The sequence below is a fragment of the Lissotriton vulgaris genome, unplaced genomic scaffold, assembly GCF_964263255.1.
Source record: "Lissotriton vulgaris unplaced genomic scaffold, aLisVul1.2 SCAFFOLD_431, whole genome shotgun sequence".
In the NCBI taxonomy this organism is placed as follows: Eukaryota; Metazoa; Chordata; class Amphibia; order Caudata; family Salamandridae; genus Lissotriton; species Lissotriton vulgaris.
The window spans coordinates 378,223-406,013 of NW_028241894.1; the positions used below are offsets into that span (position 1 = coordinate 378,223).

At 40.4% G+C, this 27,791-nt stretch overlaps 1 protein-coding gene across 2 annotated transcripts in view; it reads left to right on the top strand.

Moving 5' to 3' along the window:
- Window positions 1-27,791, top strand: part of LOC147669865 (tripartite motif-containing protein 2) — a 286,411-nt gene that overhangs the window by 203,386 nt on the left and 55,234 nt on the right. For both annotated transcript variants that reach the window (XM_086948191.1, XM_086948190.1), the window contains exons 7-10: window positions 6,876-6,979; window positions 9,815-9,982; window positions 16,143-16,311; window positions 23,259-23,329. In XM_086948191.1, coding sequence (XP_086804317.1) covers window positions 6,876-6,979; window positions 9,815-9,982; window positions 16,143-16,311; window positions 23,259-23,329 — 512 coding nt within the window. The remainder of the gene's footprint in view (window positions 1-6,875; window positions 6,980-9,814; window positions 9,983-16,142; window positions 16,312-23,258; window positions 23,330-27,791) is intronic.

The following is a 27,791-nucleotide window of genomic DNA, read 5'->3' on the forward strand; positions in this document are numbered from 1 at the left end:
CTATGACATCATTGATAATATCACTGCAACATTTGCTGTAAAATTATTGATGAGAAAGCTCTGCATGGCGGGGGGTGGGAGTTATAGTTACCTTAGGGCGCAAGTTATAGTTACTTGAGGTAACTCTAACAGCTGAATTATTGTTTCATGTTGTGAGCAAGGCGGACACGTCCGCCGAAACGCGTCAAAGTCCTTCATATGGAATAAATACTTCTCTTTGAAAAGCACATCCCACGGACTCCGCGCCTGTTTTCTAAATTGTGATTCGGGATTGGAATCAATATATATGTGTTTTTATATATATATATATATATATATATATATATATATATATATATATATATATATATATATATACATATATATATATACATATATATATATATATATACACATATATATACACATATACACACTAAAAAAAGCAGGAAGGCACGCACACGAAGTTCAAAGGTATAGGGCTTCCTTTATTATCTTGGGTCTCCCTCGACCCCATAACTGAAGAGAAACGTGTTGGCTGCTGGCGCAGCCTTTCTCAATCAATATATATATATATATCAGTCCAACCTCGACTAATCTCAGGTTATCCGCCCCCCCCCTTTTTTTTGGTCCTGATGAAGACCCCGCAGCAAGGGTGCAACTATTCCCTGCACTGATAAGAGGGTCGAAACGTCGACAACTACTCCTCTCGTGTCAACTTCACGCCACCATTTAAACATTAATTGTATTTTGTGAAGTATGTTCATTTAATGAAATTTGCCAAAATCTTTGGCCTTTTTTGGTTGTGTATTAAACTGCCAATATTGTTTTGCTCGATTGATTGATTTTACTGTCACTTCATACCTATCACCTCCTCATCCTCACTTGATCACTTCCTCCCTTCCTCCTCGGGGCACTGTATAACCGCCAATACATTTGATAATTTGTTGTGTATAATTACTACACTCTATCCCTTTGTGAATTAAAACATTGTGGATCAATTTGTTGTTTTAACGATTAATTCTTTGAATTGTGTATATTGTTCTATGTTCACACTGGGACCCCTTCCTCCTAGTACTTATTGAACCCAGGTCCCAGTGACTATGTTTGGGTAAACCCCCTTATACATACACTAAGATTTTACAGGGTCTGTATGTCAAGAGGAGGAGGCAGAAAAAGGATAGACTGCGTTGGCCTCATAAGCTCTTTTTACGAACTTATTCTTGTCTAAGCCCATACAAAGGTGTGCACAACATACAGCTTTAAAAACATCTGCACCTTCAAGTCTGCAGGGTAAATAAAATGTAACTAAAATGGCTCTGTGGAGTTGAGTATTCTTTTAATCTAATCTCCTTTTTAAAAATGTAATGGGGTGTGGAGCTACTGTTCTAGTAGGGACAATTTGATTCTTGAAATCTGGGTTCCGTCTGTGATTAGTTCAGCTCTGTCGTTGTTTATATGTCACTACAATCACCACTGAGGATGGGTGAACTCCATCAACTCCACTGCACCTGCAGCACCTTATAGATCACTTTTAGATTTTTTTATTCCTTTCTGGTGGCCTTCATATTATTAACCCAGTTCAAATCAAGCGTGGATTTTGAGCGAACCGTGAGATGACATTTGCAAAATGGACACACACGTTGCACATCTCTTCCACAGCTTTACCATCAAGCACACTAAAGGTTGTCTGAGATCCTTCATGATTGCAGGTTGCACTAAATCATCTATTTCTGCCTTTAGAAGATATTTATTTGAAATTGTGAGTGTCTAAAGTTTTATTTTGTTCTATAGTAATAACTTATGATGGATTCTTAGAAGGATTCCAATTGCAAAGTCATTTTTTATCTAGAGTTAACCTTCGTTCCAAACGTCTTACTTTTTCATGTAACTCTTTTCAAGCAGTATCCTGATGATGAACAATTTCACAAACTAGATTTCATGCAAGCTCTGCAATTCTAAAAAGACTACCAGTTCTTTCACATCTATTTACTTTGAATCACTACTAATCACTTTTATGTAGCATGGCATACCATTAGTGACAGGGATATAATGTTTAGTAAAATAACACAACCATAACTATCCCAATTACGATGCGTAAAGTCAAATTCATTCAAATATATAGTGTAAGATTTGAAAAACACTTGCAGATGTGTTATCAAATATATCCTCAAAATGTTCCATAGGTGAGAACCATGATCCATGCAAACACAAATAATCTTCTTTTATTTTAATTTTACTGTTGTGCAGACATCACAATAAAGCAACAAAAATTATAAATCAATTCTGAACATGTGGGCTATCCAAGGGGATCATTTTCTACTAGAATCCAATGCATTGAGTCCCACCACCGTTATGACAAACATTCATATTTTCAATTGGCACATTTAAACTGTCTCCACTTTGCACACATACTAGAAAATAAAATGTCCTGTAAAGCCATTTATTAAAAAGTTCAGTCCAGAAGAAACTACTCTAAACCTTAGTGATTAAGCTATTTTAATTTTCCAATATCAATTGTATTTTACTGTAGGAAATGTACTACTAATTAATGCAACTGACACAAACAATTTAACTCATACACCAAATATATATATTCATACTTTATTAATATGCTGACAGTAGGACTTTGTATAGTGATAATTAAATGCTATTAATGTCTGCATTTCACACATAACATATTACAAATTGACATGTGGTTGATCAGGTAGCATGAACATTCCAAATTAATAAACAAAAAAACAAAATCGTTATCTGGACATTTTACATTCTATGTGATGTATGGTTTCAAATGAATTCGTTTTCATTTCATTTTTAACAAATGGCTTTCCTACCAATCTCAATTGCCACATAAACAGGTGTTATTGTAAGCAATCATAGCTCAAGGCCTTCTAGTTTGGACCTTGCTTGAGGAACCATCAACATTTGTATTTAATGCTGCATTTCAAATACAAAGAATTACATTTCAAGTACTCTTATTAAAATATATAATACCTCTATAACAATCTAAAATGAAAGTATTTCCTGTCACATGTGTACCTGAAACATCTGTAATGATCACTTTGCTTGGGAGATTAGTTGGGTGTCCAAATGCATAATCTGTTGCTAATACAGCCTTACTTAGTGTTTATTGTCATCTGACTAGCAGTCATTTAAATATTAAGCGTATCTTAGGTCTACCTGATTGTTTTTTTATGTCTGCTCTAGAACACACAGTTGTCAAGAACAATTTAAAACATTGGATAGACTAATTTTACAAAGTATATCTTAAATTCAGCCTCTGCAAACAACATGTAAAACCAAGCCTTTTCCCGAGCCAACTGTGCATTTAAGACAGTGCTTAATTTCTAAATGAACAGGTTCACATTGCATTTAGTAAGATTCTTGATTGTCCCTAGAGGGCAAATGCAGCATTACCTCCAGAACTTGGAACTGTATTTTGCTCCCCCAAAGGATCTTTACAGGTCTAATGTTTTCCCAACACATATAAGGCCACAATGCATTCAAGCTGTATATACAGAACGTGAAGTAGGTGGAAAACAGTATCTGACTTTATCACACCGTTTCAATGGACGTAATGTCAAGCTCAGGAATGTGCTCAATTGTTCTCCAATGCCTTTTAACTCCCAAATCAGATAAGAAAAAAAAATCTGTGAACTATATATGAACTTTTAAATGTTTTTCCATTCCAATTGTGTTAGAATTTGTTCAGATTCAGTGAGACCATATCAGCCTTTGAGGTCCCAGATATCTACGAATAGAAATTATTCTGCCATTGGAAGTAGTCCTGATCCAATATTTCTAACATGATGTGAATGATACAATTCCCATTGGCTTTCTAAATCCTGTTTAGAAGGATTAGTCATTTCAAACTTTCAAAATCCTCTCTATTAGGAATTTAAGTGTATAGTGAATTGACATCCAGGGTACCCACGGTGACTCCTGTGACATATGTTGGTGTTTCTCAGGTAAAGTTATCCTAGAACACATCTAATATACATTCTTCTAATAATTCACAAGGGTCTTCTGGATCCCCTCAAAGACCTATTACACCTGGGATAAGTTCAAATTACAAGACATTAAGTATTGACAGCGGTACCTTTTTGCAACCTTTACTTAGAAACATTATGATTTTCATTATAGGCACAACAAATTTCCTTAGTAAGATAAAACGTAAGTATGCATTATTTGGAAAAGAGGGGAAAACAAACAATAATACAGGGTAAAGGTGATAGCATATTCCAGCAGACGTCTGGCTCTAGAAAAATACACCGTAATATAGGCTAAGTAAGGTTAACAATTGAAAGAAAATGCTATTTACAGAAAGGGTGGTATCTGCATGGAATTTCCTTTTAGTACAAGCACCAGTAACAAAATTAAAGGCTTGTGTGGTATAATCCATGAGGTAAGCATTATGCAGTATCCAAAGATTGTAAAGCGTTTTAAATTGTTATACCAAGGTCGCATGCGCAACATACCAAATGCTGAACTTATCAATGCATAAGATGGTCAGTCTCTTTAAACAATATATGGTGATGATGACTGAAGGTGTATGAGTCATAATTTAGATGGGATTGTTATTTGATGGTGTTTCATTGCTGATGTTTGTATTGATTACCTAATACAAATATAGGACACCTTTTAAACAAAGCCTTGGAACATTCTCTGATACATATGGGTGCTCCATATTGCATATTCAGAACATTTTCTATAGACGTTTCTTCTAGTTTATATGGTATGTTTTTCCACAGAATTTGACTTTGTAATATATTCTACTATGGGCTGACAAAATCTATTGCTACATTTGTTATTGTTGGTGTGATTGCTACTGCTGTTGTTTTATCAGTATTGTTAATAGTATGAAGGGAACTTCATGACCTGGGACAGCAAACACACTGACACTAGATAATCAGAGTTTATACTGACACCGGACAGAGGGAAGACAAGGACACTGCGGCAATGAGGCAGTTACTCCGGAAAGGGAAAGACAGATATTTACACTGTGGCATGGATGCTCTTCCGTACAGTCTGGGACAGAGAGAGTTACACACACACACATCAGAACAGGAAAACAAGACCCGCTGATAACACTCACTTAAGTTTGGTGGAAGGTAGCAAACTGTATTTGAAACAGGAACACATTGTAACTAGAATAAGCATGCACAAGTATTGGAAAGCCACTTAAAGAACATTCCTGGCCGGAAGAACACAGAGTCCGCCTCCCCCCGTTTCGATCCGAGGCCACTGAAGTCATCTGCGGCGTCCCGCAAGGATCATCACTCAGCCCCACCCTCTTCAACGTCTACATGAGACCTCTCGCCACCATCGCACGCCAACACAACCTCAATATCATCTCCTACGCCGACGACACCCAGCTGATCCTCTCCCTCACCAGAGACCCCGACACCGCCAGAACCAGCCTCCACGAAGGGATGAAAGACGTCGCCGAGTGGATGAAGAACAGCCGCCTGAAACTGAACTCAGACAAGACGGAAGTCCTCATCCTGGGACCATCACCCTCCGCCTGGGACGACTCCTGGTGGCCCCCAGCCCTGGGCACCGCCCCCAAGCCTACAGACCACGCACGCAACCTGGGATTCATCCTGGACTCCTCCCTCTCGATGACCAGACAAGTCAACGCCGTCTCCTCTTCATGCTTTCACACCCTCCGCATGCTCCGCAAGATCTTCCGATGGATCCCGACCGAAACCAGGAAGACAGTCACACAGGCCCTCGTCACCAGCCGACTGTACTACGGAAACACCCTCTACGCCGGAACCACAGCCAAGCTACAGAAAAGACTCCAATGCATCCAGAACGCCTCCGCCCGACTCATCCTGGACATCCCCGACGCAACCACATCTCCGGCCACCTGAGGGACCTGCACTGGTTCCCCGTCAACAAGAGGATCACGTTCAGGCTCCTCACCCACGCACACAAGTCTCTCCACGACCTGGGCCCCAAGTACCTCAACGACCGCCTGACCTTCCACACGCCCACCCGCCAGCTACGGTCTGCTAGCCTCGCCCTCGCCGCCGTACCGCGCTTCCGAAGAACCACCGCCGGAGGCAGATCCTTCTCCTACCTGGCGGCCAAGACATGGAACACCCTCCCCATCCACCTTCGGCTGACCCAGGACCACCTCTCCTTCAGGAAGCAACTGAAGACCTGGCTGTTCGAGCAGTAGCGAACCCCTTCCCCAAGCGCCTTGAGACCCTCCCGGGTGAGTAGCGCGCTATACAAGTGTCATGATTGATTGATTGATTGATTGATTGATTGAGGGGAAGGGGCAACTGTGATAGAGACAAATGTTACAGGATTACAGAACATGCACGATTGAACAGACTCATATGAGATCAGCATACACTGTTATATTCGTAGAGATGATACACCAGGAACTCTTGGACTCAAAGCCAGAAAATGTGCACCCTAAAGACTGGGAAAAGAATGTCCTGAGAACAAGTATAACCCTCTTTGGGATTAGATAACTCTGAAAGATACATTATTTGGGATCAGATGCACCCTCACAGCACAGCACTGTCCACAGCAGGACACCTGCACAGTTTTGTGGAAGGTTGCAAGATTTTAGTCCTCTATCGTGCATTCCACTGAATTAACTGTCAACCTGAAGACAACAGTCCACAGGGTCAGGTAGCAATGACACCAAAGGTGAGACCTCATAGCAGTCAATCAAGACCACAATTTCAGAGACAATCCAGACATTATTGAACACGCAGAGACAGGGAGGTCAAGATTATGGGCACATACCAATGCAATGGACAAGCCAAGATTGGAGCCCAGAATAAATCTCCTCTGGCATTTGTTTTTATCTTAATATGACTATATTCCTCTTTACAATCTGTTTCTTATTTGTTTCGATTTATATACATTTATAGGTACCAAAGGAAGAAATAAAGGAGAGTTTACTAATCTTCAAGGAGTCGCAGCATCGACAACTGGAAAAATATTAATAGCTGACAGTAACAACCAGTGTGTTCAGGTATGTAGGTTTTCAGTGTGAAAATGAGACTGGCCCTGTAGTTTGTAGGGAGATTAAGCTTTTTGGCCCAGGAACACAGTTGTTTTAACTAAATCTTTACAAATTCATATCTCCAGTTCCCTACATTAGAGTTTTGTTATTTTGATGTCATTTTAAAGGTACAAATATTCTCTATTTCGGTAAATTGGAGATGGATTTTTATTGGGTTGTATCTTATTTTTTGTTATGATAATATTAAATGCTTTACACACATGTCTCCTATGTTATGCCTGACTGCTGACTGGCCAGTCTACCAAGGGATGAGCAAACAATAATTTATTGAGACTTTACTGGACCTTATTAGTGATTGTGGTATTATTACTAGCTGAAGGTGCATAGCTCCATCTACTAATAACCCACTTTCCAACATTTGCCTTATACATTTTAGATTCATATTTTACCCGCAATACTGTGATACAGCACCGTATTCCTGTTGGCTGCAGGAACCTTCTTTCTAGCCTCCTGTCATCCATCTCATGGTTTTTTAATCCCAGGCCTTTGCTGCCATCTGCCACCGGTCTGGAGCACAGGCTGCCTCACCATCACCAGCATTTACTGTGCAGCATTTTTGAACTGGCTCTTGCCACAGCAAGTCTGCCTACACTAACACCCCCATCTGCATGCCATGAGACTCCATCAAACTTTAACAATTTGGGTTGGCGTGCACGCTGTAGTATGGTAGAGTATACTTGACCCACATAAGATTCTTCACAATAATCATTGCATTTACCATAGGATTTTTCCGAAATTCAGGGTATAACTGAGTGTTTGCTCATGGTAAATGGTTTATCTTGTTTATCTGTTCTATGGGACGTTATATGGTACATGTGTATTTCTAGGGCTGCTAGAAGCTGTTTGTTTCAGCTGCCTAGTCCTTTTTACTGCAAAAACACAACACAGGCTGAAATGCGAGAATAGATCTGTGCACTGCTGTTCCATCAAAATTATTACCTCAATCATTGATTGAAATTCAAATTTAATAAATTTTTATTTTAACATATCAGGTTGTATTTATCGACTCTTTTGTACAAAAGTATGCTACTGTATGGTGTTACATAAAACATTCAAATCAAACAATAAACAAAGACTGTACAACAAATTACAAAAAAGTCACTTTAAGTTGACATAAAAAAACACCTCTTAGGCTGTGCTCTAAATTTTGCACACAATCACAGACGTTTTTGTGGCCCCTTCTGTAATACCAATAGCTTTGGTGCACTTAAAGTGCCAGTGCTATCATCAAGGGGTGTTTCCTCATTTACATGAGGGTGTGCCGCATGCAAATGAGGGAATCAATTTGCCTCTGCACCTGTGCTGTATTGCCAACGTGGGCGCAGAGGCAAAGAATCCCTCCGGTGGTGCACATGAGAGTGCCCCACATAAAAGGTGGCACATTGTCAGTGCGCCTCCTGACAGCAGCCCTCTGCAGGGGGCAAAGGGCATCCTATGAACCCTCCAGACATTCACTTGCAGGCTGGTGCAGCCACTGACTGTACCCGCCTGCAAGGAGATCTCTATTCCCCAGGGTTGCCGCCTGCACAGTGAAGCACGGAGCGGGTTTAAAGCAGTCGCTCCATTTTTCACGTGAATGTGCTGTCCCCAGGGCAGCACGAGTTCGCTGCTGCCCTGGGGGCAGCGCATTCCCCATAATTTCCTTCATTGTACCGGGAGCACCTTTTTTTAGAGGTGCGCCTGGCGCAATGAAGGAAAATGCGCTGCATGTGTAATGCGTCCCCTGTACGGAAACGTAGGATTTTTTGTAACTCAATCTTCAGTAATATTGGACAAAAAAGTGTATTTGACCTTTAATAGGAAGCGCATATTCCTTCACTGGTGCTTGTTTGAACCTTACATAAATTACAACATAACTGGAGCCTTTCCTTACATTAACCTAATCCATGCCTTACTCCCAATCTTTCAAAAAGGGCAACACACCTTCATTTAAAGCAATGAAAATTAAGACTAAGGTAGCACTCAGATACACCTCCTAATGCTTTAAGACCAGTCTGGTTAAATCCGACTTAGCGCCACACGGTCTGACTGTATAATCACATGACATTAAACTTTCTTCATAGGACTCATCCAAAAAGATTTACATTGTTATGTTTATTCTTGAGATTTTCACCTCCACTTCTTGAAGATGTTTATGATTTAGGCAACATTACTCAAGGAACTCATGTCTTCCATTGAGTTAACTACAGATTTTGGTAGCACACCCTCAGTATTGAAAAAGTTTCAGGAGGAACAAAGCACGTGCAGGCTTTTTTTCCACTAGCCACACTCTTCATAATCCACTGTGACAAAATGCACCTTCTGCCTATCTACGATTATCGAGGAGTACTGATTTTCCTACGGGCTCATTATGCTGAAGCTATCTAGAAAACGCAACCTATTATTGCAACATTACTAATGAGACTACTGTGTGATATTTTGACTGTTGATGCACAATAAAAGAAAACTTAATTTATTGACCTAAACGTCTTGATCGCATAATCACAATTGAGTTGAGTGCAGCATTAATTTTTAATTTTCAGTTGCTACAGATGTGCAGGTCTGTAGCCCATTATTGTACCCAGCAACTGTAAACCCAGTGATGGTTAAAGCAACAGAAGTCCCTCTAAGGTTAAGTACCCTGATACGCCATTCATTTATTTCCCTACCCAATAAGATTGAACTTTCGAAGCAGCTATATGGGCAGTTGCATATACCTCCTTCACCTCTCTATATATGTTTTATTTCTTCATTTAAAGCAAGCTATATAATTAAATACAGTCATGGATAATTATTTTTCTGTAGATATTTTCCAATGACGGGCAATTCAGAAGCCGCTTTGGCATCAGAGGGAGGTCACCAGGGCAGCTTCAGCGTCCAACAGGAGTGGCCGTGCACCCAAGCGGCGACATCATCATTGCGGATTATGACAACAAGTGGGTCAGCATTTTCTCAGCAGATGGGAAGTTTAAGGTAGGGATACACACATTGCTGACTGTATGTATAGGTTTGTTTAATTATTTTAGAACTTCTGAAAACGCAGGAAAGTGCTTCCCTATCGCACACTGAATTTTATTTATAACTAGACACCTATGTATGCGGCCTAGGAAGTGATCCAATTCGGTCTGTAAAAAGCAAAGGGTTGTGTAGCTTCAAGCTCGCCACTTCACTCTGAAAGTTGGCTATTTGTTTCTCAGAAATGAAGCCTTCCACTTAGGAACCAATATGCTGAATATCTAAGTTAGTCTGCTAGTTATATAACCTTGAATGTTAGCTGCCTGATATTAGATTCCTCATTTTTTTGCTCTGATTTTCGAAACTTTTACACTTATTTATACTCAATGGGTTTGGTGCAGAACATTTTGGGGCGATAAAGATGAATTTGTGAGAAATCCTAGCACCCTTTCTATTAGAGCTAATTTATTGCTTTTAGGATGTGGGTATTATGGACGAATGCATGGTGTCTGGAGACCATTGCATTAAAGTACAGACTGTAATTTGATTGGTGCCTTGGCAAATGTGTGGTATCATTGGAGGCGTAATTTCTTATGAGGTGAAATAGTTGGTAATTGACAGCATTTACACCTTAGGTAACATGATTAGACCAACTGAGAGAATTCATTTAGGATAAACATTGGGCATTTGGCTTAGACTGCATTGATTCTCAAAACTAATTTTGACAAAAAAATATATATTTTTAAAGAATTGTCAATTATCAGAAATATAAGGTGCCAGCATCAAGAACTGCCTGGGGATCCACCTTTCAGGCAGTGAACCAATTACCCCTCAGCGAAAATTGAGGACTGAGAATCATTTACAGTCTAACATTAAACGAAATGAATATTACATTAAGCTAACACACACAGATGTCATTAACAACTATTTTAGCCGCTTCGCTGCTGATGACGAGCTCAGCTCGTCATCCGCCACGGTAGTCGTGTGCGGATGACGAGCTGAGCTCGTCACGTAACGCGGCTTTTCGTAAATTGCCGCACACAGCGGGAAAAGCCGCCGCAGCGATGCGGTTAAGGTGATTGCAGCATATCTGAAGAGGCCAGATTAGATGCACATAGAACTGGAAATTACTACAGTCGTAGGTGAACGTATACAGTTGGCAGAGATATCCAACATTTACTTTTTTTATTAATTTGATTTATAAAGCTTCACAAACCTCAGTTTTAACTTTAGACTGCTTGCAAAATGGCCATCATATTTACAAAACTTTGCGGTGTTGGCAACTGAAAACTATTTTTTTTGTTGGTTTCCTTAGCATACATCTGTTTGCTCCAATTATGTGGCCAGGTTGCACACATTGCAGAAAATCCTCAGTTATTTTTGCCGGTCACCTTTAAATGTTGAAAATAATTTTCCATGAGAATAAGCCCCTTCACCTGCACTCAGTGCAAAAATAGAGTTTTCTATGCACTTTGTTATGCTACTGCACCACTGATGCCTTGTCAAATTAGGCTCCCCTTTAGAAGTGCAGAAAAGTGTGGCATTGCAAATGCGTGAAAAACCACAAAGTTACAGCTTTGTGGTTGTTCACATCATTTTTATAATCCACTGCCCTGAGTGTCAACCATGTCTGCTGAAACACCAGCACATGTTTGCTAAATTTCCAATTGTGCTAAAACAAAAGCAACCTTTATGCCCATGTGAACATGGGTATCAAGTGATCCTTGGAACAAGTTCATTTCAGAGAACAATCTATATTTGTACAGACCTTTCTGTGTAGAATCAATCTTTATGCCAACATTCTAAATGTAATCAACATTGATATTTAATTGAAGATTGTAGAAAATATAGAAGCACATCCAGTTTTATTGAAAACCAAACATGTTATTTCAAGATATTCATCAAAAACACTTTGTGAGTGATAGGACATTCCTTAAAAAGAAACGAAAAGAGGAGAAAAAATGAATAGACCCCAGGTGTAAAGAAAAAACAAAACCGAAGAAGGAAAACACAGTGAAGGAAAATGTGAGCATCAACGGAATATTGGTTACTTTTTAAGACAGGTACCTTCCACCAATTTGAAATTTGAAGGGGAAGAAAGAATAACCGACTTTATTGCGGTTTGATTTTATGAATTCTACACCTCCTCGGCTGGTACGACCACCTTTGGCCGCATGAGGTTGTGAAGACTAATCTGTCCATATGCAGTGGCTTTAATATACATGACGCCCTGAAGAAATTGCCAAAAATTCGATTGGCAATGAAACATGTCGGCAAGTAAAGTAGTATTGGTTGGATAGTTGATAACCACGACTACTTTCTTCTTTTTTAACCCCATACCCAACACAAGAGACAGAATAAAATTGCATATCTGTGTTGGTGTGTGTGTTTTTACATGTTGTTTGACACTTTATTGGTCACCTCTTTGTCTGTTTTCACTGCATCTTTTCACAAAACTCTTCTCTTTGAGTTTCTGGACACTTTTTTTTTCGAGCTTGATGGTGCCAATGATGAGAACAGGGCTATCCTGGTGAGTACCTGCCAGGTTCCCGTTGGTGGTGCGCCCGTGAGGTGCCATCTTGCTCCCACACACTTTTTTTCGTTTTTGCACATCACTATTTGACACTAAAGTGTGTGTGTTATGTGTTGTCCCACAACTGATTTGTATTTATTGGTAACCAGGCGATTGTTTAAAGGAGGCACAATCCTAGGACATACCAACTACCCCATTAATTAATGGAAGGGGAGGAAGGTTTGCAAAGATAATGCAACAAATGGTATACCCCAAACAAATGTAAATTTATAAGTGCCTATAAAGTCTAGGTCTTTTTTGTTCTAGTTACTTTTTATCAAAGACAATGACAGATAAAGGGTATTAATCAATGTATCACAATTATAGAAAACAGTCTGTCGTTGTACATGTGTCGACGGCGTTTTGACCCATAAATGAATACATGGATCTCATCAGGATGGTAATAACATGAGGCCTGAGCGAGAAATGATAAAATAGACTTAATGGGATGGTGGATAAGATGTAAGCTAATGATGAAAGAAAGAAGGAATACATAGGGGCTGGGTACGTGAAGGGTCTGATCCGCAAAGTAGGGACCCTCTCAGGAATTGAAACCAACAGAGATTGGTTAGGGAAGGGCGAAAGTCCCTTAATTGTATCTACAACATGAATGAACTAGTGTACATTTTAATAAAATAAGTCACTTGCTGTGTTTAAAGCAATATAAGCTGGGTCAAGCTTACTGTTAAGAGTAAAGGAGCAATACGCTGGGTTCTGATCAATTGGCGTTGCCCTGTGGATACATAGCACAGTGTTTTAGGATGTGTAAGTCATAGAGATAATGTATATGTATACTGTCTGATATACTTGGAGGGAGTATACAATATTAAGAATGCTCACCGTAAAAGGCCAACTGGTGTTCCTATTTTTTCTGCTTTTCACAATTCTTTTAGCGACTGCTCTCCCAGTCAGAGATGCAGTCTATGAAGCTGGCTCGTTCGAGCCGGGATAGATAATGAATACTCTTCAACCCGCGCAAAAGTCTTCGTGGAGGAGGCGTGCCTGTGGGCATGTCAACTAGGATCAAGAAGGAGAGGTACAGATAGATCTGAGGGAAGCACTGCTCTGCAGAGTTAACTGATGCAGAAACATTTGTGTTTGGGCATACATTTCCAGTTGTCACACAAATAGACTAAAAAACACATAGATTCTGACTTTGTGATCCAGAATTTACATGTATGGTTTCTCATATCAAAGTTTAATAATGGGTTCATAGTGTTGCAGGTAGCTGAAACAGCCAAGAGAGAGCAAGCTTAAGCAATATTAATCTTCATCATTAGCCCTACATAATAACGTGGGGTATCTGACTATCCCGCTTATTAGTCAGAACAATCAATAGTTATCAATCACAAGTGGTATGCAGGGATCTACTTTTGGATGTTTGTTGCTTAATTTAGTGACCTTTCCCATAATATTAGTAAGATAACTTCCTCAAGCTGCGCAACTTGACCCTTGCACCATTGTAATAAGTAATAAGCAAGCATTAGTATTCTGGGACTGCTACTTTAACAATTCTTATTTTACTTACAAGAGCTATGAATACCATATAATCATGTGTACATATATGTAAACCAGAAGTTATACTCTGATATCTAAGATGGTGGCTGCCATCTCTAGACTATGTGAGAGTTTAGGGACTTCTGGAAAATGTAGTTTGTTTGTGTGGTGTGTTCTCCGCACACGCGGAGCCTCACACCAGACAGTTCAAGCACTCTGCAAGGAGCTTTTAATTCCTTGAGAGGGACTCAGTGCAATCAGGTTTGGAGTATCGCTCCCCCAGTCCTGCTAAGTCTTAAATAGCAAGTCATACCTCCTGACATGCTTCCTGGCCTAAAAAAAAACCAAATTGAGAGGATGGATCATTTGTCGACCTATTCACAAATTGTTTTTAACAAACATATACATTTACAGTAGCAGTTCCTCCACTAAGGCAGAGAGGAGCATTGCCCCACTGCCAGAAAGCAGCAAAAGAAAGAAAAAAAATAAAATGATGATAATTGACTGTTATCATTTTATTTTCTCCTCCTGCTGTGGCAGCGCGCGTGAGGAGTGGTGCGGGGCTGCAGAGGAGGGAAGGAGTGGTAGAATACTCCTGTGCGAAATGCCTGTTTGGTCGGCCCTCTCGGGCCACCCAAAACAGTCATGCACACTTCCCTGTTCTCCATGCAGGTTGCATTACAGCCTGCATGGAGAAGATGCCCACCCCTCAAGCACCTGGCTGAGTGCTGTGTCACAGTGCTCAGATCAATCACAATGCTGCATTGCAGCCTTGTGATTGGCTTAGGGGTGGGAGCCTGTCTGCCTGCTTCCTGTTCCGACCTGTGGTCCGACACAGGCGAGCAGGAAAGAAGACGCAGGACCCGGTGGCAGCAAGGAAAATGTTTTGTTTTTTAATGCAGCCCGCGGCCCTCCTTCCCCTTCGTACGAACTCCCTCGCACGCGAGCCCCCCAACCCGCGAGATTTGCTGGCCGCCCCTGTAGATGTACATGGTTTTGCGAGCATCGGAGAAAAGAGTGCCTCCACTAGAGGTGTGGATTTGATGTATGGTCTTCTACTAGACTTTCACAAGTTGGACAAATTATTATAGATTAGAATTTCACATGAAAAAATGGTGCTCGTGCACTGAAAATATATTAATATTTCGGTCATAAACAGTAAATGATATTTCTATGCAAACGATATCTCTTGCTGGCCTTCATTCAACATGTACCACATACATGAAAAGACGTGAGATACAGAAAAAGATGTGGCCACTGAAAGAAAGTCCTCCATACATTGTGACACTCGAACAATCTCCTCCAACAATGCTGACTCTCCTCTTCTCTGCTACAATCCAGTAAGGAACTCAAACACCACCTCTTCAATTTCTTCCTAATGACATCAGTAACTCACCCTTAAAAACAACCACACAAGCTAATCTTTCACCGACCCCTCCTACCCAATTCCCCCTTTTTGTATTGAACTTCATTATATGTGCATCCCTGCACCATGTAAACACCCTCACACACATTCTGTAACATTGTGTGTCAGTGCCTGATCTGTTCTAAATGAACTCTCTAATAAAATAAAACAAATTGCATTGAAGTTTCTTCTTCTAACATAGTTTATTTCAGAAGTATATTTGTGATGTATGTGCTGGTGCCAAATATCCTGAAGCTGTCAAAAGTTGGCATGTTTGTGCTTTATGAAAGAATACATCTAAATCTTCTGGGTTGGGCAAGAAGCAGAATAACCCCCTCATTTGCGAGGAGTTCTTGACTATCCCCTCTCACTGAAAGGGTGGTATAGCAAGAGTACTATTGACCCTAATGTGAGGAAAGAAAATGCCTCCCATCACGGAATTAACAGTCCTACATAATCGGGGTATAGTGGACCTTTTATGCCCCTGGGCCACAGTACCAAGGCACTTGTTGCACCAATGATAGGTAGGCATCTGCCCACCAAGCAATAATTAGAATCTTGAGCAACAACCTTTTTGTATTTTTATTTCTTTAAAAAAAGACTTTTTTTAAAATACCAGCATGAGTTTCAAGCACTGTAGAAGACCTGCCTGGTCCTATGTTTTCTTCCATCATGCAATAATCCATTACTTTTCCTTCCAACAGACTAAGATTGGATCTGGAAAACTGATGGGACCCAAAGGTGTTTCGGTGGATCGCAATGGGCATATCATTGTTGTGGATAACAAAGCATGCTGCGTATTCATCTTCCAGGCCAATGGCAAAATAGTAACAAAGTTCGGTACCAGAGGAAATGGGGACCGTCAGTTTGCAGGTAAATGTCTCCATTTCCTACTAATGTTTGCAGGATGACAGAGTATGTTAACGATGTCAAACCAGAGTACATACTCATTCAAAGATAAACTATGCATAGAAACATCCTTTCCTGGAAATATTTTTAAGTTGCAAGGATTTGAAAAAGGAACCAGTTCCACAGAGAAAGCAATATACTGATACCCTTTGAAGGGGGTTTTGTTTCTGGTCAGGAGTTCTGCAGCTATAAACATTAAGCCCCAAATAATTGAGTAGTTTGTGCAGACGCAGGAGTCAATTTGGAAAAATACAGATTGTTCCTGCAATCAAAAGGAAAGACAGGTTCTAGTTGTTTAAACTAACTAAAATATATAGTTAGGTCAGACTTATCAGTATGAAAGCAGAATACCAGAAGTTGCAACCACTTTGTTGAAGTTTGAACCATGAATCAAAATCCATAACGTGACATATGAGAGTCCGATTACTGACTAGCTCATATGTATAAAAAAGGAGGGTATCTTTTATCTGCATCACTAATATATAGCAAGAGATGAAAGTTCTTAATGGTTGATTTATAAGATCAGAGTAAATGTGAAACCGGAAACCAACCAAAGAGTTCAGTACTCATCTCCAGTACAAGTCTTTAAACAAATTCAGAACTGTCTTTACAAGGTGTCACTGCCAACTGGAATGTCGCATATCCCAGGGATTTACTATAATAAATGTATGATGACGTATTTTAAATGAAGTGTACAGAGATATCTGTTAAGTTCATGTTGTCACCGGGCACATTCTTTGGTGGCATAACTGGATAGAGAAATTGTAAATAAACAATTGATAAAAAATTACTCTTCTTTTTTAGGTCGAGCCTAAGCCAGTGCGCATGCTCTGCTCTGCGAGGCTTCTTGTAAGCACTATAAACTACTCTGTGTGGGTCTGACTCCCCCCACACGTAGGATTGGCTTTTGCGTGTGTCTTTAACTAATGAAAGCACACAAGTGGCTAAAGGCGGGTGCATGTCTTATCTTCTTTTTTAATGCTCACTCCCACGTCGTTTTGCTCTCGGGAGCGAGCAGCGGCGAGCAGGGTGGCAGCTGCATTCCTCGTCGTGAATCAGGTTACTAATTAAACACAATAAGCTGTATTTTTTGAAAATGATTGTTAGGGCTTTGGGCCAATCTGCGGCCCACACGACTTCATATAGTAGGCGTGGAATGTTAATTAACCCAATAAAGGGTATTTTGCCTAAAGTTTAATGAACGGAATTTAGATGAACACGTTTTATGTGACATGTTGAAATGAGTCTTAAAGTACGCCCTGGAACTTTTGCATTTTTTTAACAATAGCCCAGGGCGGGTTGCCGTTTAATGAAATGTAATTAACCCTTCTTCAAAAACTTTTTTAATGAACATTCTGCCAATAAGCATTACAGGCCCGTTAATGAATCACAGAGAGGACAGTTCTTGTCTTTGCAAAGCCAGGCCGGCCGGCCGGCGTTTGAAGAGCAGAAGTGGTATGCGAGGCAGCTAAGTATTCTAATACCACGGCCTCAAAAGGCCTCAACCAGCTGCAGACTTCCACAAATCCGAGATAACTTTAATGTGTAGCGAGGTCAAAGGCTCCGGTTTCCGCTGGCTCGCGAAGAATGTACTGGGCACCAGCAGTAACATCTGGACTTACTTAGGGGTAACATATATAATTAAGGCTTCCGGTTTTCCGTTTTTACAGATTTTTCCAGGTAAATACAGACAGAAAAAAAATGTGTTTCCTCTCTGTATTTATTTTAAAAAGTGAGAAAAAACAGAAAATGGTGCTTGTTGTGAGACTCTCCATCTTGCCTTTTGTGATTTCAGGCAACAGCTGAGCAGATAGACAGCATGGAGAATTAAAAAACACGAATGCGATTTCCTTAAATACAGTCATATATTAACATATATGAATGAATGAATGAATGAATGGGGGTCTTGTATTGCGCAAACTTAGCCCAGAGGCGTCAAGGGGCAGCAAACAGAAAAACATAGAGAGTCAGAAAAGGAAAATAGTTCAGGATTTATAGGCCTGAGAAAAAAGCCAGTTCTTTAAGAGTTTGCGAAAGATCTCCAATGAGGGTTGACTGGAAAGTTCAGGGGGGAGAGAGTTCCATAGTTTAGGGGCAAGGAGGAAAAGGCTCTTCCTCCCCACTTCACCTTTTTGAATCTGGGCACAGAAAGCAGATTTCTAGATAGATATTTGTAGCATAATGCTAATATATACCTGTGAGTGTAGTGTTTTGTTATACGTGGCTGCTTAATTTGCTAAATCGCGATAGACAGCCATGTATGAGTGCACATTCAAGAGTTTAATAAATGTGGAAAATACCATTTTACAGCTTCATTTATCCTCAAAACACAAACTAAATATGGATAAATACCAATAAGGAGGCTAAGAAATAAATATGGATAAATACAGACAGAAATGCGAAGAAAATAAATACCATAAAACCGGGAGCCCTTTATATAATGTTGCTAATTTCTGAGCCATCGTTGTTTTCTTTACTTAGTACGTGGGGCTAGCATTATTTTAATTTTGCGGTCCGTGGCTTGCTGCCATAAGACACACAGCGGAACTCCTCTTAAAAAGGAACCACAAAACTATAGAGTAGCAGCCTTACTTTTTGCTAATATTTAATTTTAAAAAAAGGCAAGTACAGTAGTTCTCAAGAGCTGGGATCGTATATCCCCCCCACCATCCCGGTATAAAAAAAGTGACAGAATTGGAATATTTATTAGCACATTATACGTTCTTTCCTGGTCCCTCCCCATCTCCCACCAGCGAAGTGGCCTCACCCCTCAATGCAGCACCACTTCCGAGGTCAAGCTCCAGGATGAGCTCTTGAATGTTTGGGTATTGTGTTTCTTGTTTTTGCTAGCGCATTTCTTCAGTTAATGTGCCAACCATAGACCTCGGGTGTTTGACAGCTAATTGTGCTTTCCTTTTCACACAACGCGGCCCTGGTATTAAACACCAGCCACATATTTGCATGATTAAGCGAAGTATCTCATTTGGGAATGTTTCTATAAATCACTCTGAATGAGGGACCTGGGAACGTTATGAGCACTGCAGCAAGGCCGGTGCAACTGGTCCAGTTGTTAATTTTTAATTGAAAAATTGTTTCCGTTTTTTCGGGCTCTGCCCAGAAACAAATCTATATCGAATAAGAGGCCAAGTAAATCTTTATTCATCACAGCGCATGACAGACAGACTGGGGTTAATTTCAGCATAAACCTATACAAGGGACACGCCGTTGCTGTATAAAACTCGTGCAGAAAGCTGTTTTACAACAAGCATTTGCAATGCAATAGGTCTTGCATTTACAGGTTTGAGCTATTGACATTGCAAATGACAATGACTTTTATTTTTGTTCGTTTTTAAAGCATAAATAAAAGACATTGTCATTTACAATGCCAATAGCTTAAACTTGCGTAAATGCGAGACCTATTGCATTGCAAATGCTTGTTTACATCTATCAATTTCTCCCAAAGTTGTCAATAGATGACTAGTGACCGAATATATTGTAGTCTTGAAGTTACTGAGCTTGGTGTTACTCGAGTTTAAACACCTCCCTGTTCTTTTTTTACTACACCATATTGATGGTCATGCCCAGCTATTAAAAGAGTCTGGTGTAGGTATGTTAATATGTTGAGGACACTGTAGACATGCATATTGACTGGTGAGCTGACAAGCTGTTTCTGTCAGAAAGAAAGCTCAGTGAGGATCGCTTTGTTGGGATGATGCTTTAGCTGGACTAAATGTTGTTTCATATGCGTGATGTGTCACACAGGTCATGATGTATGGAGTTTGTTACAGGGTGTGTCTGTCATAGTATCTTGATTAAGAGATGTCCAAGAGTGCCGCAATGGCACTTACTTAGAAGTGATTCTTACATTTTGAGAGGGTGTGCATGAAGCTTTCATTAAGTTCTTATGAAAGATTATTAGATGGAATTTAATGGAGATTCAGGAATGATAACTGATGGTAGCTGTAGCAAATTAACCTTTTGTGCATGGTTAATACATAAAAAAGAGCACACTACGTATGGGACTTAGTGTGCCTCGCAGTGAAATAAATCCCAAAGCTATTTCACTGTGTAGGCCTGGCTAGACTTTCCCCTAAAAGGCCTAGGTGAAATTAAATCTTTTTTTCACCTGTGCGTAGGAAAGGACTTAAATAATGCTTCAAAGTTATTCCCTGCTCAGTTTTTAAAATCTGATTTAATGGTGAAATCAATTTTATTATAACTTAAGCTGAAGAATAACTTTGTAAAAATGCACTTTAGGCTTACTGAGCCAAAACTGGCCTAAAACCAATACTGTAACACATCACACCTCCAGAGCAGGAAAATCATCCTTGGCTGCAATAGATAACAAGCCTGACTCATAAGACAATGGCATGCCTCTGAGATCAGGAAAGGTCAATGTGTGTTGACCACTGACCTCATAGCAGGGATTAGGTATCTGGGAGTGGACAGGAGCAGTTGGTATTCCAGCGGGCAGCTTCAGCATTTCTGCTCTTGACTTGAAGATACCACGAGGGCTTCTACTTTTCATTCCTATGCCCCTCCCAGGCAGCCAGTCTCCAGTCAAAGTAGGAAGGAAAGCTAGTTTATTTTATTTATTTATTTATTTATTTATTTATTTATTTATTTAGGAAGTTTTCTATAGCGCTGTCAAGACCCGGAGGTAGCAGAGCGCTTTACAGTAATAGAATGACAAATATCTGTATAAACATATGCATAACATAAACATGAGCATAACATATATAACATATGTAAGGTATAAGCATTTAAAGAGTGGCATTGTAAGCGGAACTGCCACCCCTCACACTAGGAGAGATAGAATACATATCTTTCACTGGGAGAATTACTGACTCTGGCTCAGAGGACATTGACTCGCCTCTGGGCCCAGGAAAGGGCAGTTGGTGTTAACTGCTGACCACTCAGCAGAGAATAGCTTTATGGGAGTACAGGAACAGTTGGAAGAACAAAAGGTTTATTAAGCTTTATCGCTTTTGGCTCAAAGATGGGAAAGATTCTCCTGTTCTTCACCCGGGCTTTCCTTGACAGTCAGGCTCCAGCCACAATAGGAGGGAAAACCAGTTTTGACCCGCTCTATAGGGCAGTGACCAAGAAGCTGAAGACAGGGCTGCCTGATGGCAGCTGGGTCCTTCCACATTGTATCAGGATATACTGGGTAATTTGAAGTCTGCCTCTGCAATCCAGAGGCTTCTCTTAGTTTGTATCCTTTAGCTCTTATTTTTTAAGTGCCAATGTAGTCTCTTTTCTCACCCTGTGTATTTTGCAATCCACAGACAATCCGGTTAGATCATGCAGTTGTACTAGTGGAAGCTGCATGTTTTTGATGAATCATATAATGGTGTTTTTATGCATCTGTGTAGTTCCCTGCAGAAATCCTTAGGTTGACATTTCACAGTAATGCAAAGAGGAAGAGCTGCAAAAAGAGGAGGGGCCTTGAAGAAAATAGCTAAGATTTGGGTGGTAGGTTTTTTCCTGCCACTGGCTAGTGCATAGAATAAATCTGGCACTTTAACCACCACCTCCTTAGAGCACTCCATCTAATGAAGAAATCCTGACTTCTGACTCCTGCTGGAATGCCATGACTCACACAGGGACTCAAGGACTCCTAATTATGCGGGTACCAAGGCACTAGAACTGCTCTCCATGGGTCAAGTGGGGGGCCTCCTGCTTCAGGGACAGAAAAAAGCAAAAGGACTGGCTTGTGAGGGATCTGGTGCCCAGAAGCCTGCACTGAAGGGCAAAGAGCTGCAGGACTGGCCAGAAGAAGTTTTCCTAGCAGTTGGAGACAAAGTCTAAAGGTAACACTTTTGACTGGGGCAATCCTCTTTGTGTAGCCAACCTCCACTTCATCTCAGTCAGCCTGAAATTACACCTGGGTCCTGGTCCACCATGAATTGTTGCTTTTCCATAGTTTTTGACTTTTCTATTTGCCTTTTTCCTCAGTGTTTCTCTAAACCTATTTTGAATATCTGGTTGTCTTTTTGTCCATTACATTTTTCTCTATTCATTTAAATTGGTTTGAGAATATTATTGTGTTGTGTACTTTATTTTAAACTTGTTGGTACTACTTGAATTTAGCACACACATCTCTGGGGATTGCTACTGCTTGTGCCATAGCTATCGGGGATTGAGCAGAGATTCTCTCTGAACTGTGCTTTGACCTAATCAGAGTGGGTTTATTGAGTTGGTAGGGGTGCTCTCCTCATAAACTAATAACCCTATTTATGACAGTAGCAACAGTAACCATATTCTCATCTGAAAACTGCCGCTTCTCTATATACAACATCCCCATTTCCATCAGGATTCCTGCAACACTGCACCAATTTAGGAAATAATTGAAGACTCTTCTTTTTAAAGAACATTATGCACAAACTATCCTCAACCCAGCTCCATCTCACCTTACCCTTCGGCTCAATGCTTGTCATCTGCTTGTTCATCATGCCCAGTGCTTTGCTGCATTTTGGCTCACTAGGTCTCCGCTATAGAAATACCATATACACGCATCTGTGCATCCTGTTTAGATAGCATGGATTTATGTGAATTAGTAGCTTATTAAATTGTATCAAGGATGGTTGGCTCAGCCTAAATCCTTCTGAGGTTAATCATCTGTTTTGTAATAGAAGTTTTGATACAAAAATAAAACACCTGGATATCTTGGGGAACATTGTGAGCAATATATAAGCAGCTATTGTGTGAGCTCAATTTCTTTTTTTTGCCTAATTAGTCTTCATAGAAGTTGGACTAATGAATATGTTATAAGTTAAAAATGCATAATGGAAGACATATTCACAAATGAATGGTTACTGTTACTACTAAATAGTTCTCCCCTACCCTCTTTACTTATGAATAATATAGTTGGTGTTTAAAGTCTCATTTTCTACCTACATTCTCCTTAGGTCCTCATTTTGCAGCAGTGAACCACAACAACGAAATCATTGTGACGGACTTCCACAACCACTCAGTAAAGGTACGGTGCCAGGCTTTCTGGTTTCAAGCTACTGTATACTGCATACTACCTCACAGTTTTGTCGTAGGCTAATAAATAACTAACACATATCTGAAATTAATGTTCCATTTTGTCAGGAAGGGGGTTTACTAATACTGATAAAACATGATTGCACCTAGCAGTGTTGCATGACTGCTGCGTTGCGTGCTTAAAGAGATTCAAGCAACAATAGTTCTAATAAATGTTTGTCTGTCAAAGCTGATTTGGTACTACCACTGTCTAACGTTACAACATTATTTTAGCAAAAAAACAGACATTGCAGACTAAACGTTTGTCCAACACTGACGGTTTCTGAAAGATTTCGGGGTGAAAGCTCATAATACAGGGGAGTGATGTAAATGATTTAGAAAATGTTTATTTTTTATTGAACAAATATATTTTAAAACAATCATAATATCTGAAGAATTGTAGGCACGGCAGCGATGTAACTCTGAATCTAATATTTTTGTAATTGACTTTGATTAGGTTTTCATACTTGTAAATCTGTTCTGCCCCTCCACAGACCACATATCTCCTGAAAATCTAGAAAGTTCTTAGTTTTGGTATAACGTTTAGGTGGGTTTGTAATTAGCTCCTTCTTTATCTTTTTTCTGTTTCATCTCATTAAAAGGCTTAATTTGCTTAGGTTATGTTTCCTCTGTTGAATGATTTGTGGTTTATTTTCCTTAATATAGAAGGGATCTCAAAACCCACCTCTTCAAGGACCTTTTACACTGCATTGCTAAGGCAATATCCGCAATTAGTAGTCTAATCTCTGGAATCCTAGAGCCTCCGCCGATGACATAACCGCGCTACCCAAACAATCCTAGCTTCCTATACAGTCTCCGAACTTTCTAACCAGTGGTTACCTTGGGACAAAAAAAATAAGTGCAATAGCACACATTTTTCTTAGGGGCCCAAAGGAAGCACCACAAGACACCAAGATTGCCTAGTTTTCATTCCACCTCATGCCTCTTTTTTCCATCACCCTACACACCCTGTCTCTTTATCTCACTCTTGTAGGTTTTTGATGCTTATTTTTTCCTTTTGCCAGAGTTTTACTATGTTTTTCTCCTTCTTTCAAAAAATATTACTATAGACTTCATTTAAGTACTCCATTCAGAAAGGAAAGCAAGGGAAATCCTCATCTGAATGTGAAAAACAAGAAAAATCCTGGAACTAGGAGTATCCGGCAAAAATTAGAAAACAATCTCTTTACTATATGAGAATTGAGCATTAGAGAGTACTATTTCCACATCATGCAAATCAAAAATACACCTCATAAGCGCACCTTGCGTTCGTGGCCTAGCCTCATCCTCAAATGCAGATTGTCTTTTAAGCCTTTTCATGCTTGCGAGTAAGTGTGAGGTAGGGTGACCATATTACTCTTGTTCATTATAGACTCACTCTCCAGCCCTGAACTTGTGACCTACAAACCGTCGATTTAAGACATGCTACTCGAATTCCTTCAATAGAAGTAAAACAAGGGTACAACACCAATGAATCATTAGCTTATCAAACGAAATTCCACGTCTGGAAACAGTGTCTGTAATGACCTGTAGGGAGGTGGTCACTCTAGTGAGCGTTGATCTAAGGAGAAGATGGCCCTACAGATACCTCCTATACACTTTCTCTGCCTGTAAAGAATATAAATGTGAGTGCCCTAATACTGGCACGACTAACTGCCCCTCTCCCTATGTGTTGAATAAAGGCGGGGCTAATGACATGAACTGACAAATAAAGGGCATGCGCGAGGTTGGAAACTAGGGCATGTTTAAGTAACTTTGGAGCAAGAAGATTCTGCAACCCACATAGCAAACATAAGTTGTGGTCAGCAACCTGTCAACCAAGTGTGTAGCGTTTACTATCATCCACAGCACACTTCATTTTACAGTAAAAATCATAGAATCAACAAGGTACGTAAACAAATAAAAAATTGCATCAAGAAAGCATCCAGGTCATTTATTAAGTGCTATTTCTGGCGCAAAATTAAAAGCAGTCACCCAAATGAGGAGGAGTTATGTTTCAGTGAAATCAGTTAAGCTGGACATTTTCATCAGGACAAAAACAGAAAGGACTACCTACAGTCTCTCTTTGAAAGTCAAGGTACAGTGTTTTCAGCGTGGTAAAAAATGGCATCGTTACACCAAAAACAATGAATGTTAATGAAAACAAAGGAATACCTATGTGTGTGCATGATGAAAATACTTACCAAATCTATGAACCTAACTTTAAAATTAATAATTCAGACTTAAAGATTGCATAGCGTTCACAATCAAACATATAGGCAACCTTAGTTCAACGTGGGACTGTCTTGAATATTATTATGTACAGTAACGTGATGTTTTCAAGGGACAATCTATAAGCATAAGCTTCATGGCAGGAATCAACGCCTATCCATATATTTCAGACTTACCAAACCTATAGATGGAACTGTAGTGTTAAAACTCAGAATAGGTTTAAATCTATTGTGTTCCTAAACAGAGGCCCGGGGCAGCCTGGCAAACAAAGTATGTTCTTCATGGAGCAACGAGAATTTTTGCTCTGATCATTTAAAGGTAAATCTTAATTTCCCAGGGTCTAGTTCTTCCTCGTGGTTGTAACGCATTCTACTCTGTCTGATCCAAACTGCGCTGGGCTCTCTCCTGGGTGAAACCCTAATGAATAAAGAAGCCTTGGCGAGGAAAAACGGGACACAGTGTAAGATTCCCAGTAAGCTATTAGGCCCTTCCTGTTCACTAGTATGCAGATGAATGCATGTGAATTGAGGAGCCATATGTTGAGAGGGAGCCTTAGTGAGGCAACAGCGGCCCCTCATGGCTTGATTCATATTTTTTGTATAATGTTATCAACGGGGTATTCTGCAGCATTCCCTATTGTAGCTTGGCCCAGTAGGTGCCTCGTCGTTTTCGTTTTTTGAACTATACTCGCGGTTGTGTTTGTGTTAAGATAATTAGATCATGTAACTTGTTTTCCCTGGCAGCAGCACAAATTGTTAAGAGGGCAGCCATTAACCTCCATGGGTTTTTAGGTGTGGCTTGACAGTGCAACTGTCACTTGACCTTTTAACCTACACCAGTATTATTCTACAGTTATTTGCTTCCTTAGAAATACAAATGTATTACCATGCTATTTACGTGAAATGCTTCACATTACCATGCAACATTCCTTTAAATCCAAACCTGATGGCATGTTAATGCTGGTTAGTGGATGCAGACTCTCCTTTCCACACAGGCCCGGCTCCAGGAATTTTTATTTGGGTGGGCCTAGAGTTCATTCGGGTGGGCCACTGCGGCAGTCGCGACTCGCGCGAGGGGAGAGGAATAGTGGTTTGGCAGGGGGTCGCGCGCAGAGGTCTGGTGGGGAGGGGTTCAATTTAATAATATTCATTAAAAAAAACAGGAGGCAGGCAGCCAGGCTTACTCCCCTAAGCCAATCACAGTGCTCTAAGCAGCGCTGTGATTGGTCAGTATGCCACCCAGCCAGGGGCCTATGTGGCCCTGCCCTTCTCGCATGTACAAACGCTATTGTGCAAGACGGTATTAACAAGGGTCGTCCCTTCCTAATAGCGAGCTGCATTTGTATGCATCATTGTTTTGCGACCACAATTAAAGTCACAAAACACTTGCAGTTTACCTCCTACTCCAAATAGGTAGTAATCCACTTGAAAGAGGAAGGGGTCACCAGGGGAGCCCTTCCCCTTTGTGAAAGGATGTGAAAATATTTTTTAAGAGCAAGCAGTGGTCCCACGGACTGCTGCCTGCTCTTAACAAAAATGAAACAGACATTTCATTTTTCTTTTTTAAAATGCATCCCATGTAAGGTCCCTTTGATGTGAAAAGGAGGTTTCTGAGGTGGGAGTATCAGGCAAGTAACACTACTCAGCCTCCCTCATTGCCAGCCTTCAGAGAGAATCTCTCTTCATTACTAACGCCACCTAATCCCGGACTCTGCAGCACACTCCCTTCCAGTCCTGATTATCCATTTTCTACCATCCATCTCTTGTGCACCTTATCTAACAGCTGACCTTGGGCCCCAGCCCCATATCAGCCACCATCCGGATCCTTTTTCATTATTCCTGGTAAAAAAAATGAGTAAAATCCCCTTCAAACTTAAAACAATAAATATACCAGTAAATATAATTAGCACACACTTTAAAATATGTACCACAGTGGCCCTAATGACCCGTCGGCGAATTTAATAAACAAAAACAGAAAGGCCATGACAGGGTTGGCTTTAGCGCTGGGGTGGAAGTCTTTATTGGTGCCCCCCCATTGACCTCTTTCTCTTTACTACCACCCCTCCAACAGTGCCCGTCATCTCTCTCTGTAGCCTTTCTCCCTCATCACCTCCTCCTCGGACTCTAACACTACCACCCTCTACCAGTGCCCCTCATCTCTCCCTAGACTCTCCCCTATTGACCTCCTTCCCGGATGTCCTCATT